At 37.0% G+C, this 19,208-nt stretch overlaps 1 protein-coding gene across 7 annotated transcripts in view; it reads left to right on the top strand.

Annotated features, from left to right (window-relative positions):
• LOC124590183 (WD repeat domain phosphoinositide-interacting protein 2) overlaps positions 1-19,208 on the top strand; it is a 75,345-nt gene extending 56,137 nt beyond the window's left edge. Inside the window, exons 8-10 of one of the 7 annotated variants that reach the window (XM_047131629.1) lie at positions 6,313-6,425; positions 11,355-11,420; positions 17,873-19,208. In XM_047131629.1, coding sequence (XP_046987585.1) covers positions 6,313-6,425; positions 11,355-11,420; positions 17,873-17,982 — 289 coding nt within the window. In that variant the 3' untranslated portion in view covers positions 17,983-19,208. Of the gene's footprint in view, positions 1-6,312; positions 6,435-11,354; positions 11,421-17,872 lie in introns of all 7 variants that reach the window. The other 6 variants (XM_047131630.1, XM_047131628.1, XM_047131631.1 and 3 more) reach the window with 6 other exon arrangements.

Here is a 19,208-nt window from a genome sequence, read left to right as displayed (position 1 = left end):
CCACATGGAACTGGGCTCATGTTGCCAATGCCAAAATATTGGGGTAAATATACCATTTTCAATCATTGCCACTCCCATGATAATACTCCTCCCATACAAATTGCCATTTTTCTGTAGCAATCTAGATCTACATGAAGTATGTATTTCTTTATGAACTTGTATGGGGAGACACATTATAGTGACACCATGTTGACCTGAAATAGAGTTGGAGTGCTAAAATACACTTGAAGATGAAAAAAAGCACCATGAAGGAATTTTGCAAATGAGGTGGAAATTGGTAGATGTGATGCACGTGTACAAACAAGTAAATGATTATGATTTCAAAGAAAATAGGATGATTTATTCAACAGAGAGAGCTTCACAAATTGAGCAAGCCAATAATGCATTGATCTGCCTCTTGCCCTTGTGCAAGTAGTTATTTGCCTTGGCATTGATTGATAAAGTTGTTGGATGTCCTCTGAGGGATATCATCCCAAATTCTGTCCAATTGGTGCATTAGATCATCAAAATCCCAAGCTCGTTGGAGGACCCTCCCCGTAATGCTCCAAAAATTCTGAGTTAGGGATTTGCTGACCTTGCTGGCGAAGGTAGGGCTTAGCAAGCTCAAGCAGTAAAATTATCACGGTGTGAGGGTGGGTAGTATCTTGCTGAAATGTAAACCCAGGATAGCTTGCCATGAAGAGCAACAAAACGAGGCATAGAATATCGCCAATGTACCATTGCTGTAAGGGTGCCATGGATGACAACCAAAGGGGTCCTGATACGAAAAGATATGCCACATTATTCCTGATTGTCGGGCTGTATGGTTGGTGACAGTGGAGGTGGTATCCAACCGCTGTACAGAGCATCTCCAGACAAGTGTTCGTTTGTCATCGGGGCTGAATTTGAGGTGGGACTCATCAATGAAGACAATTCTACTCCACTCAGTGAGATTTCAGGCCGAAAACGTGCCTGGAGATGCCCTGGACAGTGATGGGATACCAACCTGAATGTTGCCTGCCATACAGCCTAACAACCAGGAGAAATGGTTGTAACGTGCTATTTGGACAGAATTTTGCATGGTATCCCTCAGGAAGACATCCAAAAACTCTTTTCAATCAATGTCAAGCTGAATAACTGCTTGCACAAGGGCCAAAGATGGACAAATGTGTTATTGATGTGCTCAATTTGAGAAACTCTTTCTCTTGAATAAATCATCCAGTTGTTTCTCAGTATATGTACATCATATTTACCAATTTCTGTCCCATTCGGATAATTCTTTTATGGTGCATTGTTTTTTCTTGTCTTAGAATGTATAGTGAAAAGGAGGTAAGGTATCAGTCAGTATCCGACTCCCCAAGAACAGTACTGTCATTCGTGTGAAGTAATTTAACAGAGAAAATTGCATCCAAGATGCATCTGCAATCATGTTGAGATCAAATCTTTACTTGCAAGCTAGAATCAAACAGTGGCACAAACTAAAACATAGTATAAGCATCAGCTATTGAAACCAGAGCTTCATTCATTCAGCAAAGGAAAGAAAAAGTAGTGAGCAGGAATGAAAATAATAGACTCAGTAGGAAAGTAATTCAGAACGTGTACTAGAGGACAAGATCAGAACAGTCAACAGTGAAATTCTAGCAGCACATGAGCTTCGAAAATTGAGAAGTTTCTTAACTAATGTCTATTTGAAAGCAACCAATTTTGTCTTTACACTCGAACCAGTTTCTTACTCATAATAATCAGCACATGTTTGAAGAGATTACATGCAAACATGTCAGTCATATAAATTGTGCATTTGGATGGATACCAAATGTCAGGCTTTCTATGGATTTTTTAATGGGGGCATTACTGAAGGCTGTAAACTTCTGGCTCCTAATCTGCTTCTTATATATTGAGGATTCCCACTTAGTTTTAGAACAAGGCAGTTGACCGGACGTTAAACACTTAGTATTAAAGGCTGATATTTCTGTTTCAATGATTATCTAATACACACAGCATCCTTTTTCTTGCTTGGCCTCTTGAGATTTGTAATTATATTTTTTCATTTATATGGATGTCAAACTGAACCAAAATCAAATAAACAAATTAACAATAGGCAGACTTGAAGTACAACAAAGGAGTGAGTTTCTCCGAACTCAACACATTCTTTGTCTGGAATGTGTCAGCTAGTTTCTCCAGTGCAGCAGAAAATCATATGCTGAAATGATATTGTCTCTAAATCATATGGAATAGCATTTCATTGCATCTCTTCCCCTCTTACGTACACAAGATCCTTGCCAGACTCTATGAGCATCACACACTGCTTTGCTATGTAGTTCGTAACTTTGACAACCCCTGCTGTGAAACTTTTTCTGCTGCCTAGGTGTTCTCCATAATTAGCAATATCTTGAGACCAGGTACATCAGAGGGCAAACTATGCGGACACTGCGATAATCTGTGTCATACACATACTGATATGCAACTGTTGTATACATTTGCATGTACACCTATACTCAGCCAGAAAACTGAAGAGGCATAGCTGGGGCTATTTGATGTACCACAATCACCTTTGCTGGTGACCACAGAGTTGAGCACCCCACAAACCAACTAATCGCAATCAGCTTCCCTCCCCTATCCTGTTTGTCATGAATAATATGTGGGAAGGAAAACTGTTGGTAAAGCTACCATAAAAGTTGATTGTCTCTGGTGTTACTGTCATTGTCATTTCATGAGATATTTTGAGGTGGAAGTAATATTTTATGGGGGAAGTAATATTTTGCTTCGCCCTTCTTTAGCAGAACACGCTACGTGATGCGCAAAATTTATGTTGTAGCATGTGCCTTTGGATGCAGATGAGCATCCTATGATGCTGCCACACTTGCCAAATGAGCCTTTGTGGATACACATTGCTTTTCCTTAGATGGCCGTTTATTCTCATTTGAGAAAATCCCAGACTGTCAAACAATTTGTACTTGGTGACCAGTCAAACCGTTTTGTAAACTCTCCCCCTTTTGTTGGGAAAATTACACATTTCCTAATGATTTTTCTGACATGCCACTTGAAATTGCTTTCAACACGCATTCCTAGATGTGTTAGAGTTGTGATTGTTTCAGTGGTTGTTTCTTAAAGACTTATTTTGAGACACATTTTTCAAATTGTGTTCCAGCACTGTCAACTTATTTAATTCCATCTGTTTTTAATGTTTTTTGTGTTCTGCACTCTGTTCATTTACAGTTTGCATGGTTTGGGTGATATTAGCTAAAACAGTTGGTGCACACTATTTGTCAAACAGTCAAGAACAGTAAAAGTTGTGAACCAACATGAACAGAAGTGTGTCATGTTACTACACTGCCATTTTCACATTATGACACTTTGTTCTAATAAAACACTCAATAATAGCATATAAAGCTACAACTAGTAATAAGTAATGAAAGAAGGTTTAAATAAATATAGCCTAAAAGGAAAACTCCCAACTACATTTAAGTATAACTCATAGGCAAAGGAAGTAATTTCATATATTCATTCGACCACCTTGAGTTTTTCATTGCCCATAGACCACCACCAAGTTAAATTAATGAGAGAGAGACAGACGATCCAAATAAGTGTTCACCACATTTTGTCACAATACCCCATTCTTGCTGTCCCTTTTACTTGTCACTTGCACATTTGCACGACAGCCTCCACCCCCTCCTCCCCCACCCGTCACACACACATGTGCCATACATGCACAACAAGAAGATGAATAACACAATTATTTTGCATCAGGATTCAGAGAAAGAATATATATTGCATTTTATGCTGATGGAATGAACATCTACTCTTGACTACTTTGTATGGTTTGCCACCGACCAAAATCTTCAATCCTTAGTGTGAAGTAGATTTCAGATTTTGAATAATTTTAGCTTTGAAAGTTCCTGACAAATTTAAACCTGTGCTGGACTAGGTCCCAAACATAGAACATTGCCTTTGCAGGATTGTTCATACTGAACTATCCACAACACACAACCCCTCCCCGCAACTTCAGGCCTTGCAGAACTTCTGGGCAAGGTACCAGTTATAAGTTCCAGCCAGGCACACAATTTTAATTTGATAGGAAGTTTCAAAACACTGGGCACTGCTGCAGGATTAAAAACTCCATATTCAATTTTAGCATGGTGTAATGAATTTTTTATTTATTTTACCTTGGTTCGTGAGACTTGTGTTAAAATTTACTTCATCATCAGCAATATGAAACGCTGCAAAAATTTCTGTCTCAAAGTTAAGAAAATTTATGAAATCATTTAAACTGCATCAGTTGATTGCCTGGCAACTGGCAAAATTTATTTTTGTAAATCCTTAAAGGGTAATCAATAACTGCAAAATAAAATTTTGATTAAAAAGAAAATGAACAACTTTGATAGCAATGGTTGTGGTCTTATATTTTGGTATTTCTGAATGTTTTCAGTGTTGAAAGGACTATGATACATTCAGTTAATTTTGTATTGTTTCTACCTCCGTGTGTCCTCCTCCATTTTCCACCTCTCTTGGACTGGGCCAATATCACAACTTAAATATTCTTTTTGCTATTTTCTTCCTAATCTGTCTGAAAGAATCCTGGAAGTTTTTCATATCTGCAATGAAATGGTTACTTTAATAGAGCATTTTGCATTGTTTAGTGTGTTGTGGTGACTAATCTTCTTGCATGACAGATATAATTGAGTATATTAACTTTATAGATTTCACTGTAATGAATTCTTTGTTTGAATTGAGTTGTGTTACTTACATTTTATGTTTGGTTACTAATTTAGTTTCCAGAAACTACTCACGCCAGAAAAATGCAAATCTTGGTTTTCTGTTAGCCGTAGTATTTGATTGTGTGTCATTTCTTATATGTAATTGTAATAATATTTTGTAGAACACTAGAAGCATGATAATCAGGTTATTGTACATGAAATGTTGGAATTGGTAGTGGACCTCCAGATACTCTACTTGTTGCAAATGATCTGTCATTAATCAGTATGAGCGTCATTTGATGCTGTATATTTCACCCAAGAAGAATAAGAGCATTACTGCCACTTTTGTTGAAGTTTGACATTATAGGCCGAAGAAACTCCTCAAAGGCATTTTACAGGTGTGATTTTGGTGACCCTTCTCCCTGCTAAAAAATTGCAGACATTTTAAACTATTGCAGTCAGCTAGGAAGAAATCTGGTGAGTATGGTAGATGTGGAAGTGTTTTGTTATGCAGACGGTGCATCTTTTTGCCTGGTTTTTCCTTCAAAACACAATATCTTGTATAATTCCATTTTCATTGACCAGTCTTACTTTAATACATCAGATTTCAATACATTTCATTTGGTTTTTGTGCTTCTTAGCTTTTTCTATCATCAGATTTCAGTGAAAAATAATCATTCGCTTTTATTTCACTCATGTCAAGGTTGGTACTGAGACAGTTAGTGCAGTTGTAAACGCAGTGGAGTTGCATTGAGAAAGAGCAGGGTTCGTATTTCTATGCAGCCTTCCAGGTGAAAGCTCTCTGGAGTTTCACTAAATTATTCATGTAAATGCAGGGATGATTCCTTTGAAGGGGCCACAGCTGATTTTCTTTCACATTGTTGTCCCTTTTTAGATTGTACTCCATAACAGATCACTTTGTCACCAGGACTTTAATCTGTTTTTCAGATGTGAGCCGGGGTTTAACATTTTATTTGCTGATTAGGAAATCTAATTGTTGTATTGAGTGCAAGTAATTGTCATATAATACATATTTCACGCACATAATAAAGAAAACAGTCAATTTTTGACCAAATAATGTAATTGGATAGGTAAAAAAATCTACTCAGCAAGTGGCACCGGAATACACACATAATTATAACCATATTTCATGCACAGATATAGGATGCTCTCATATCCAAGAGGACATATGCTCTGCATTATCCTCTTGAGCAATCCACATACAAATGTTCCAATTCTACCATGAGATGGGAAACCTGAAATAAAGTATACCTGGTATCACTAATTTCATAGTGACAGTGTATCATTTTTTTTATTTACAGCATCAAGTGAAAATGAATTCCTTTCTGCTAGTCTTTGATGTCTTTTTTGTGTTGTAAAACATCACAAAGATTATGAAGGAATTCTTGACTCAACAGATATATCAGCATTTATATGGTTGTGAACATGGGCCATCACTTTACTAACACCATTTGGAATACAGATCTCCTATTTTGAGACAGTATTGATGGCATTTGGAATTATGGAAATAATAGAATTCTAGAATCAATATTTCATGTGCAATGAGCTGATCACACATTACAGTGTTTTGTGTAATTTCCATTAACAGCTAAATGTATTGCAAAACTCATGGTTTCAGACTGGATGGGAAACTGGAGCAGCCAGCAGAACAGGCAGCTGGTGCAACTTGTATAAGCCCTGAGAATGCTCACTCTGCTTCCAAACCTGTTACTAATGCGTCTGCACCACCAGGTGATCACTGTCAGTTATAGCAACACTCAGCAAAGTGCTTATTATCTGTCAACATCCTTTGACTTTCTTGGCATTTCTTAACGTCCTTTAACACTGCTCTGTCTGTCTTTCTGTGTGTGTGTGTGTGTGTGTGTGTGTGTGTGTGTGTGTGTGTGTGTGTGTGAGAGCATGCTCCCATGGCGAGAGCCATTGTTATTCCATAAAATCTTCTGGGCAGTAGATCATACCATACCGTAAAGTGAACCACCTTTTTTACTCATTACAGTGGTGGTCAGAACATTATTTCACCTTACAATATGATGTGATCTGTGACCCAGAAGGATTTTATGAAACTGTGTGTGTGTTATTACATTAATATTTGTTTAATCATAAGTTTATTTACATTGCCAAAATAAACGTAACAGCAAGAATCTGTTTCATAGCTGATAGAGTAGGCACCTCTGTCAGCTACAGACTTGCTGCACACAACATATTGTGTTGTTAGACTTATTATTAAACAAGTATAAAAATTTGTTCCTCAGTTGGCAATTTCATGTGAATAGATTGATGAATTGAAGAAATTATTAGGTATTGATGAAATACCAGTGGAACACTTTCAGTTGTTATGCCAAAGGATAAACCAAGAACCATAAAAGCTCATGAATGAAATTTATGAAATTGAGGAAGTTCTTTCAGATTTTGAAAAAGAAAATATAACTATTGCACATCTGAAGAAAGCAACAGTAATTAGGCATGAAAGTTATTACACAATGAGTCTAGCATCACATGTGCGAGAAACACTCACAAGACTAGATGATCGAAGAATGCAAGGGAAAATTGAATGTAGGTTAACAGAGGACCAGCTTGATTTTGGGAGAAGGAATTTCAGCACTGTGTTAATTAATAGAGCATAGATTTAGGAAAAATGCGGAAACATACATGGCATTTGTTGGTTTGGAAAGGTCTGTTAAAAGTGTGGAATGAAATAAAAATGATTTCTATTCTTAGGCAGTGTGGTATCAGCTACAGGGATAGAAGATAATCCATACTCTGTATTCAATGCATATAGTCATTATTGTTAGAAAAATAGAAGAAGCCAAAGAAGCTGCTAACTGTAATAAAAGAAACATAAGGTAACGATACACGCAGAAGGTGGATATTTTGAATGGCTAAATGTTAAAACTGGAAAGATTCAGACAAGGACTGCAAAAAGCAAAAGAAATTTCTGCTACATCCAAAAGTATAAACTTTGGAAAACAAATATTCATGATAAGCTATATTTGGAGTACAGCTCTGTGTGGGTGTGAAACATGAACAATTGAGAAAACAGGAAAGAAATGGTTATAAGCGTTTGACATCTGACTGTAATTTTAGTATGGTGCATAAAAAACTAAAAACTTGGGTTGTGATGTTGTGACATACTCCTTTGTGATAGAACACTATTAAAGAAAGTGTTAATGTTGTGGATTACACTAGCACTCTGGGAGATAATTAATCAGAAAATGTATCCAAACAGTGGAAATGAGTAGACAGAGAAAATGCAAGAGTCAGAGGTAAAGCAGAAAGAACCAGTGACAACTTAATCAAAAAATAAGGAAGAATTATTTTATCCATGTGTTTGTGGGAGCTGCTTCATTTAGAAAGTGTTCTATTGTGCCAGGATCATATCTAAAATATGCTGACAAGGCTACAAAATAAAAATAACTTTTGTGTTGCCTACAGCCTTGAGCAGGTACTCTTTTATTGGACACCTCTATGTGATCTTGTGTTTTATTTTGTGAGCTTGTGTGCTAATTTTGCTGTTTTTGGCTACTTACACACCTTCTCATTTTGTCTCCTGGCTTAGTAGACTCTGTTCCAGAACTTCCAACCCCAGATAAATCCAAGGTGGTCCCTGGGAACCGAATCTTGAGCTTATGTGCCAGTTGCCAACAACATTGTTATATTACTAAGGGAGTCTACATTTCCATCCTGCATACTTTCACCCTGGAAATGTCTGGTTATCACCATGCTAAAAAATATTAGTTTTTTTTCTTCCTTGCTGTAACAACTGATAAATTGTTAGTGCAGTCTGGAAGCTACACTTTGGAGTAAAGTGTAACAGTTAAGGTTTCAGGAGATTGTTGTTAATTTGTACGCAAATTTTGCAGGATAACACTTAATATAGTATGTGATAAAGAATAATCCTACTTATTTTATTTTTAATAGTATGAACATGTTGAGAGCAAATATGATGGAAAAATGCCCATGATAATTCTTTGAACCATTACAGCTTATATCACAGACATGATTGTGTAGAAAGTAATAATCACAATTATATAAAACTCCCATAGTGAGATGTTTATTGTTCCTTTTGATTTGCTGAAATAAGCATCAACACAGCATTTTTGTACTCTACTCATTCTGACAGACATATTCTCAAAACTTCGTAATAAGAATATCGAATTTTTCAGAGGCCATATCCTTATGGCATTTAATAATAAGACAGTTACAGAAAGAAAAATGCTGTAATTTCTCTATAATGTTTAAAATAGGACTAGAGGTATTATTAAAATATGTGTGTAAATATCCATTAACATGTCAATCTTAGTCTGAGGAGGTACCTGAAGGAATGTTAATGCCCATTACGTACACGCTGGACAATTTCTTCGCAGACTGCATTTTTCAGTAAGAAGTACAAATATTTGATTTGTTTTTGAGGAGAATCGAGAAGCAAGATTTCGAAACCATGTCTGTTGTAAAATTGTTGATGCCTACTTTACTGATTAAAAATATGAAGTGTAATTTTATCAAAAGTATCTTCAAAAAAGTTATTATTTTGATAGTCAGGAGTTATAATCCTCCAAGTGCTGCAACTAAGATGCTGTTTGTTTACTTATCATATGCAGTTGGAGTCGGCCTATGGACTGAGGTGAGAAGTTGTGTCGGCTGGACAGGGTCGAGGGAGAAAGAGTTGGGAGGTGGGAACAGAGATTGGAAAGAGAGATTGGAAAGAGATAGCTAGCAGTTCTTTTGTTGTGCCTGTCTGTGACTCAATGTCTCCACTGCGAGTGAGTAGCAGTCTATCCTTTTCATAATATTGTCATATCATAAAGCAGCTTAGTGTTTCACAAAATGCAAATAGCAACATGCCCAATATACAAAAAGGAGTATGTGAATAATACCTGACAATTCTTTAAAAATCAAATCTTATTCAGCTATTAGAAGCATTGAGTTGTTGACAGGCACATAAAAAGAATGAATACTTTGCTAGCTTTCAGACTGGCTGAAAACACGCAATACCAGGATGGCACAGGTGGATAGGCTAGAGGGAGAAAGAGATGGGAAGTGGGGAGAGAGCTTTGGGAGCGGTAAGTAGCAGCTCGAACAGAGCCTGCTGGTGTGTGGTTTAGGAATGCCTGAGGAGAGGCAGTATGTGCCTGGGATAGGAATGTGACACACTATCCTGGAGCCAAATGTTCATACAATACAGGTTCTAGGTTGTAGCATAATAATTGTGTTGTTTGAAGCTTTGTGGGGTTCAGAGAAGAAAAATCTGTTAACTGTAGATGTTGAGCATACTTTGACCCACACTGTAACTGAAGAGTAAAAAAATGTGTTATCTGTGGAGATCTTTTCCTAGTGAGTTTGATAAAATGCATAATAAATTATGAGAGACTACCAGTCAGTTTTGAGATTAGCTACCGAGTGGCAGCTAGGTACATAGTACAGTTTTCAGCTTATTTAACTCTCAAATTGTAGTTAATGCTTATTGCATCTGAAGTTAATGTTGGGGTGGAGTGACTAGATAGTGCTCACCTTCAGGAGGCCAATTTTCATAATACACTGCCAGTAGACTCATTTAAATGTACAGGAAAAAAGCTGTCTGTCATTCAAAATTCTAAGCTCAGGGAGGAAAGAGGCATATATTTGGAAAGTATGGAAATGGGTTCAGATCACTCAGGTCCTAGGCTGAGAAGGACGCACATGAAAACAGAAGGGTGTATCCCAGTCTAGGGTCTGGTTGACCTGCTCATCCTTCCGAAGTAACCATTGCAATTATTCTTTAATTTATGCCCAGATTTTTTATTATTGCACAGATCAAAGTAATTGGTTGTTCAGTAACAATTGTAGTAACTCTTTCTTATCCATCAGAATAATTGGATGTATATTCGAAAGGAAGTGATTTTCTGAAAAGTATCATCATAATTAAATACTAGTACTTAAGTTTACTAGTTTCATCTTGTACCCATGAAAGATGACAGTGATGCAAGAATATGAACCAGAAGAAAAATTTAGATGAACCATAGAAATGACTTGAGGGCATAAGGACAAAAATGCTTCCTTAGGAATTGAAAGTGAACATTTCATTACAATTAATGAGGTAGTATAGTCTTCTTCATTACTCACTGAACAAGTTTATTGTGTTTATTGCACTTTGGGCGAGAGAATTGGTTAACTGTCAGTGAGAGTTAATATCAGTGCTTTAAAAACAGGCTGGGTCAGATTGCACTGAGTAGGAGTATAAATTTTCTTGCTTTCTGCTTGATAAAGCAGGAAGTAATTTTACAAGTGGCTATGCTGACCTTTAGACATGTAGTGAATATTCTCTATAGTACTTCACCATGTAGCATTTTAAATCATTTTTGGAATCTTGCTAGTAGAGAACCCATACCCTAACACTAACCTTTGCCTGAGAAATACAGGTGGGTTGGTTAGAGTTTCTTCTGACTAGTAGTTATCCATTTAGAGCAGTCTGGAAAGTACTTAACGGGCATATGTAATCGGTAAATTTCTTCCAGGTCTACTTTTTGCATGTAATAGCTGTAGTTATAGTTTTAGTGACCTTTTTATTTTTCTTTTTCTATGAAAAGGCATGAAATCCTAATCCTCTTTTTGTTAACTCCAATCCTCCTTACACCAATCCTTTTGAAATTGACTGAGCATGTTTTTTGTTGCCCTTTACTCCAGGCGCCATAAGTAGCTACGCTGGGATATTGAAGGGCTGCTCTCCAGGCTCCATGTCAGGTACTGTTGGTATGTCTGGAGCTTCAGGACAATTAACAAATTACTTTATGAACCACTAGTTTATGAATACAACAAAATGGAGGCAATTTAGTTTGCATGCAGCCATTTGTTGTCATAGGATAGCACTGTCCCATAAAAATGCCCATAATATGTTCAGTTAAAGGCACTAATGTTCACAATTAGTAATTGTTTCACTCTGACATGATGCATGTATAGCAGAACTCTGGTAAGACAGCCAAGAGTCAATACTGATTATGTTTATTTTAGGGCTGTGGTGTGCTAAAATGTTAATTTCCTAAGTTCATTATACCTAGTTTAATGAGTTGTGTTTGTGATGTGGATTATCTGTAACTATTTTTGATATGTATAACTGTATTTTGGGAATAGACTACACAGCTGATGAGTATGTTCAGAAAAGTGATATATATATATATATATGTGTGTGTGTGTGTGTGTGTGTGTGTGTGTGTGTGTGTGTGTGTGTGTGAGGGGGGGGGGGGGGGAGAGAGAGAGAGAGAGAGAGAGAGAGAGAGAGAGGAGAGAGAGAGAGAGAGAGAGAGAGAGAGAGAGAGAATGAAACTGATAATCATTGTAGGCCAACATAAAATACTGTTTTTTTTTTAAAAAAGATAAATATGTGACTAGGATTTTTCCTACATTAACAGTATAATGCAAAAGGATAAGTAAAAAAAAAAATCACTCAGCAAGCAGCAGCAGCAGCAGGAGAACACGCACAGACACATAAAGGTTTAACTTTTACAAGCTTTTGGGGCCAGTGGCTGCTCCTTCTGGCAGAAGAGTTGAAGGGAAAAGAAGAGGGGTGAAGGAAAAGGTTTAGGGAAATGGTATAGTTCAGAAAAGTCACCCGGAAACCCGGGTCAGGGGCAACTTACCGGGCAGGGTGAGAAGGAAAGACTGATTGTTGGAGACTACACTGAATGAGATTTTGAAATCCTGCCCAGTGCAGTCCCCAGCAATGATTGTTTCCTTCTCATCCTGTCCGGTAAATGGCCCTTGACCGCAGTTTTGGGTGACATTTCTGAATTGTTCTCCTTTCTGTAAACCTCTCCAGTCCTTTTCCTTCACTCCTCTTCTTTCCTCTTCAACTCTTCTGCCAGGAGGAGCCACTGGCTCTGAAAGCTTGTACAAGTTAAACCTCTTTTGTGTGTGTGTGTGTGTGTGTGTGTGTGTGTGTGTGTGTGTGTGTGTTCTCCTGCCATCACTTGGTGAGTAGATTTTTCTACCTATCCATTTACATTATATTATCAGTAATGGATTATTTTTATTGTAATATCTTAACAAAGTATGGGAATTATACACAGATGAGAATGAAAAAATGTGCATGCACTATGTGTTTACAAAGAAGTGTAAATTAGCAAAGAGAGATACTGAAGAAATGAGAGGGAAACTGACAGCGATAGGGAAGGAGAGAAAATGGAAAGAAAATATAATCTGTGTTCATTCTGAGACAAATAATGAGCTGATGGAAACAAGTGCTCAAATCATAACATTCAGTGTTGCTTTGTGTCTTCAGTAATGGTGCAGTGTCAACTCATACTTATTATTGTACCATCTTATTAGTTATTTCCAACTCCATCATACAATAAATAACTGATGTACGAAAAAGAACATTTAACAGGTAATGAGGTCCCCCCTCTCCCTCCCCTCTCCCCCCATCTCCCCCTCTCCCCCCCATCTCCCCCTCTCCCCCCATCTCCCCCTCTCCCCCCATCTCCCCCTCTCCCCCCATCTCCCCCTCTCCCCCCATCTCCCCCCTCTCCCCCCCCCATCCCCCCTCTCCCCCCCCATCCCCCCTCTCCCCCCCCATCCCCCCCTCTCCCACCCCATCTCCCCCTCTCCCCCCATCTCCCCCATCTCCCCCTCCCGTGTGTGTGTGTGTGTGTGTGTGTGTGTGTGTGTTTGTGTGTGTGTGTGTGTGTGTGTGTGTGTGTTTTCATTGAAAAATGAACCACATATGCAGCTAGTTGATGTTAGTATGTAGTTGTGTTAGGAATATACTATTCTGAGTAAATAAGCCTACCCTCATCTATATTATTTTTGTTTTGTGTTTGCATATTTGATCACAATGAGTCCTGTTTATCTCAATAGCACAAGTTTGTCTCCACTGTACCATTTGTGTGAGTTCTGTTATTATATTTGTTTGTAACTGTATCGGTTGTATTCATAAACTGTGGAAGTTACAAGCAGAAATGAAAAATCCAAATGTTAATGAAATCAGATTCCTGCTAAGATTGTATTTAACAACGGACCCATGTGTCGGTAGAGTGCAGGAATAAAAGTGCATTTAGAATCAGTTTCCTCTACTTTTCTGACTATTGTTTCTTTTTCCATAAGAATAAATTTTGGACTTCCAAGACTGCAAAATTCTGTAATGACCGGTTCATTTTGCTGTTGGGTTCTACCATATTTCAGTTTGTGTTTTTATGTGAGGGAGAGGATTTATTTGTGTGTTTGCAGTTGGGGTGAAATGACTTCTCTGTTTGAAGCACAGTTTGTAGCAGTTTCTCATGGTAGATATAGTTAAAGAATTAAGTAACAAAGTTTAATAATTCTAATGCCTTGACCAGAACTCAAACATAAATATTGAGAAAATTAAATAATTTCTGAGTTCTTCTAAAAGGATAAATCATTACCTGTCAGATGAAAAACCAGTGATATAGAATGCATCGATTAACCTCAGTACGGTCCAGCTAATGTGCCTAGAATCCATCTTAATGTTTCTCTCATCTGAAATGTGAATACAGTGTATTTGATGAGTCTCTACAACTGAGCAGTGAGCACTGTTTAAAATGACTGACATTTAAGCACATGTACTTTACATTGTTAGTTGATAGCTCCGGTGTATTGCTAACAAATTGGTTCTATAGATGAAAACTTTCAGCAGTCAGAAATTCACAGGTAAGTAATATTTCTGGTATCATAATAAGTCCTTCAGAGTATAGTTACTGCTCTGTGCAGCTAACACAGGTAGCTGCCACTGGTATCATTTTGTCAGACAACTCACAACAGAAGTTTTTACCTGACTATTTCTCCTTTCTTTAATAAGGAAGTACCTATTTCACACTTGTTGGTCCTCGAGAAGACTCCAGTGTGTTGAATTCTAGATACATGGTTCCTATTTATAATTTCTCTTTTTTTCTGTGACCTTAGTGGTGACACATTCCTGTGTGCCATAAGGGGGATAGTTGCTTGATGTATATTTTTTTAATTTCATTGTTTTATTGCCTTAACTGAAAAGTCAAGAACTAAGTGACAGGTAGAGAAATGCACAAGCATTCAGATTTCACGCCAGTTGCATAAGAATGGCAGTAGTACCACTACTATGAGGACACAAATCAGGTTTGCTTTAAGTTCCCAATGTAACGATTGCAAGTGTTAGTTATCTTTGACATTAGGCATGTTGAGTTGATGTTAGTCAAGAATTCAGTTAAGGCTACAAAGATGCCATTATCAGCACCTCACTGAGTTTGAACAAGGTTGTGTAATAGGGCTACTAGAAGGTGGATGTTCCTTCTGTGATATTACAGAGAGGCTTGGCAGGAAAGTAGCTGCTGTAAATGAGTACTGGCAGGGCCACAGAAATGTGTGGTAGAAAGAAAACTGGGCTACAGTCAGCCACATGGCACTACTGAGAGGGAAGACCACTGTGTTTGGCATATGGCTCTGGCACATTGAACCGCATCTGCAGCAGCAATTTCAGCAGCAGTTGGCACCACAGTGACACAACAAACTGTTAAGAATTTGTTGCTTCAAGGACTGCTCCAAGGCAGACATGCTGTAGCATGCATTCCACTGACCCCAAACCATCACCATTTACGACTTCAGTGATGTCAAGCAGGAGCTCATTGGAGGCTCATGGAAGCTGGTTCTACCTTGGTGCCAGTGATGGCCGTGTATTGTTTAGGTGGATGGGAGTTTGAGGGCCTGCAACCAATGTCTGTGTGCTAAACACACTGGATGTGCACCTGGAGTTATGGTCTGGTGTGTGATTTCACATGACAGTAGGTGCACTCTTGTGGTTATCCCAGGCACCCTGATTGCAAATTTGTACATCAGTCTGGTGATTCTACCTGTTGTGCTGTCTTTCATGAACTCAATTTCAGGGATATTTACCAACAGGATAACACTCACCAGCAGACCACTGTTGTAACCCAACACGCTCTACAGACTGTTGACATGTTGCCTTGGCCTACTCAATCACCACATCTGTCTTCAGTTGAGCACATATGGGACATCATCGGGTGACAACTCCAGCACCATCCACAACGAGCATTAACTGTGTTGACTGACCAAGTGTAACAGGCATGAATCTCCATCCCACAAATTGATATACACCATCTGTACAATACAATGCATGCAAATTTGCATGCTTGCATTTAGTATTCTGTCAGTTACATTGGTTATTACTGTACCAGCATTTCATATTTGCTCTGGCTTATCTCAGGCTTACATTAACCTGTGATCTTTCAGTGTGAATCACTTAAATATGTTATCTGGACAAATGTGTTCCCAAAATATCATTACCCTACATTAATTATTTTTTGCTGTTGCAATTTTTTTTTCTATCAGTGTACTATAGTTAATAAATGTTATAATTTCAAAAACAAAAGTGGTATGTTGTGAGGAAAGTGAGAGAAGTGAGAACTAAACTTCAGATAGCCAGTACTGTTCATCAGTCTCTGCTAAACACTTTTTAATAGACTGCATTGCTGTATTCGTGCAAAGAAGTTATCAGGGACATTAAACAACTATTACTATTTAAGAAAACTCACAGTGTGTTGCTGTGAATGATAAACATTACATTCTTTGTGTACCTTATTTGCATATTTCTCCTTAGTAACATTATGTAACCATGGTTGCATAAATTTGTTTTCTCATACATGTTAGTTCCTTGGGTGCCTCATAATTCTCTCCTTTCATTCTTTTCTTCTGTTCCTCCTCTTATTTCACCCAGATGGCCTCTGCTACCTAGTTCTGCATCTACTGACCCTTCTGGATACTGATTGCTCAGTAATGTGACACAGTTGGAAAAAGTCAGTTTAACTTCTTGGAGATTGTTAGATGTTCTGGGAACAACTTGTCTCTAATCAGGTCACACTAAACTTTTTTAAAAATAAAATGGATTTTCACAATATTGTGCATAAGAAAGGTACTGTTAATCTAATGGTTTTTTTAAAAAAAAGGTTGGAGATGGTATTCAATCACTTGTATTTCTGTCCTGCCCTGTCTTTGGGGTTTAAACTAAACTAGTTTTCTTTCTAACATGCAAAGAAAGATAAGAGAACATAACAATTTAAGCCTTCATCATTTTAAACTTAGAGTGTAGATGATACAAGTGCATTAGAACCCCAGCTTCGTTGCATGTTAATGATGAAATTTTTTTCGTGTGAATTGTCAAACTGATTTTATTCATGTGCTTATAATATAGCTAACTATACAAGTGCTATTTCTCAAATGACTTTTGAAACAGTTAAAGGGAATAAAAGAATAGAGTTATGTAAGGTGCGAATAAGGTGAGAGTACTGTATGGAGATAGAATGTGCCATCATTTGTTGATAAAATGATAGTTATAGGGAAGTTAACACTATGGCATATGAACTGGAACAGAAAGAAAATCCAGCTATTGCCAATGTTCAGTATGATCACATAAACAGCTTACCATATGGATACAGAAGCAAGAGCAGGTTTACTTTTGTTACATGGCATATTATGTTAGCATAATAGTGATTATTATGTAAACTCAGAGGGATGATGATAATTCACATCATTTGTTGCTTCACATGCAAACTTGCCCAGGATTGACCCTAGCTTGGCTTCAGAGCTTTTGAATTGACTCACTCTTTTGATAAATGCCAATATTTTTCTGTTTTTTAATTGACTGTAAATATTTTGTCTTTCGTAGCTTTTCCATTTGTAGGGGTGTTAGTCCACCATGTGTCAAACAATAGTGTTCTGATGTGTTATTGCCTATTTTTGAAAACTCTATTGTAAATGTTTGGCAATCAAATCCTTGAACACTCTTTTTGTGAGCTGTGTTCATGGTGTCTTAGACTAAGTGCACTTTGTATGTAGTATGTTATAAATTTTTGTGTAAATGGGAATTTGGCTTGTGATAGAGCATCATAGGTAACAAATTAATTTATTTTATCATAGGAGTAATCTTACTATGTTTAACAGCAGGTGGTAAAATAACTCCAGATTTTTTAAAATGTGAATAACATTAGCAAGTAATGTGAATAACATTAGCAAGTAAGTGTTCTATAAAATAACGCAAACTGTGCATACAATATTCATTTTTTAAGAAAGTTGAAAATGAGTTAAAATTATTGTAAATCATCTACCTAGAAATATTAAATTATGATACTACGCTTTTATGTTTACTATTTTGTATTTAATTCTGAAATATTTTCATTCATTTTTTGGTTTTCTGGTGTTTTCAGAATCTGAAAAATTCCATGAGATGGCAGCTGCAACAGAATCACCCCCAAAAGGTGGTTTTCGATTTGATGATGAAAGTGAATTTCCACCAGTCACCCAAAAAACAGAATAGTGATTGTTCTGTTTATGACGTGGCATATCGACAAAGACCTCTTACAGAGTGTAGAGGCATTTTCATTGTACTGTTTACTATGTGTGTGACACAGTTATTGCAAGGTGCATAAGTTCTTTTCCTAATTCGTGATGTATGAATTATGTAAATAACTGGTGCATACGTACAAGAATAAACACAATGAATGTTACTGATCTGAGAAGAAGTGCAGAAGCTTGTTGTGCACATGCATTTGAGATGTGTGTATCCTCATAGCTGCATTATGCAGAGTGGTAGAATTGATATGTTATTGACTGAATTCAGTTTACAGAATTATAATCACATTGTTGGCAATGGTGGTATCTTGAATAGCAGTTGTTTTACACATTTTAGAATTTTGTATTTGATAATTCCATCATATTCAAATGAGACAGAATTTTGATTACCACTGACATTTATAGCCAACACCTGCTTGTGTGTAAAATATTTTAATGTTTGACACTGAGCATTTACATTAATGATGATGGAGAACCTGTTCTCTTTTTGTGATAAAGAATTTTGCTTGTGCTTCCATCCTTGATGTCATGCCTCTCATTTCTTTTAGCAGTGGTATGATTGAGCTTGAAGAAAAAAGTTGCACTTCTTTCTATGAAAATTGAGTAAAAAAGTAAGATTTTGTAATTTCAGCTCATATTTATCTTTATTAATAGAGCATAAACAGTGAGAGTCCTGCAACTCAAAATGATACACACAAACTATTTTTAAACCAAAAGTGCATACATTTCAATGATTTGTGTGTTTTGATATTGCAAAAATGTACATTGTGGCGCTGCACTTGTACACTCCACCGCAGTATTTTCCCACATCTGATACCATTTTATGTGCTGATGTGCTTTGTATCTCTCACTGTTAATAAATTAAAGAACTTTCTTATTGGAAGGTCTTACCTGTACCTTTTTTATGTTGTCCAGTTTCTCACTATTACATGTTTTCAATTTGTTTCCTTATGGATTTTGACAAGAAATACAGTTTCAGCTGTGAGCTTCTGCATGTATCTGAAAAGTTTATATTGTTGTACATCATTCCAAATTTTTCCATTTATTTAACTAAAAGACAGTGTTTGTACTGATAACTTACAAATGATACCATTGTTTTAAAATAATTCCATTATTTTGTTGACAGTATGAACAAGTAATTACTTGCTGTGATTGTAGTGTTGCCATTATTAAAGCTCAGTGTCATTTTTA

Source organism: Schistocerca americana, chromosome 2 (genome assembly GCF_021461395.2).
Source record: "Schistocerca americana isolate TAMUIC-IGC-003095 chromosome 2, iqSchAmer2.1, whole genome shotgun sequence".
Classification (NCBI taxonomy): Eukaryota; Metazoa; Arthropoda; class Insecta; order Orthoptera; family Acrididae; genus Schistocerca; species Schistocerca americana.
This window is presented reverse-complemented; position numbering and strand designations above follow the sequence as displayed.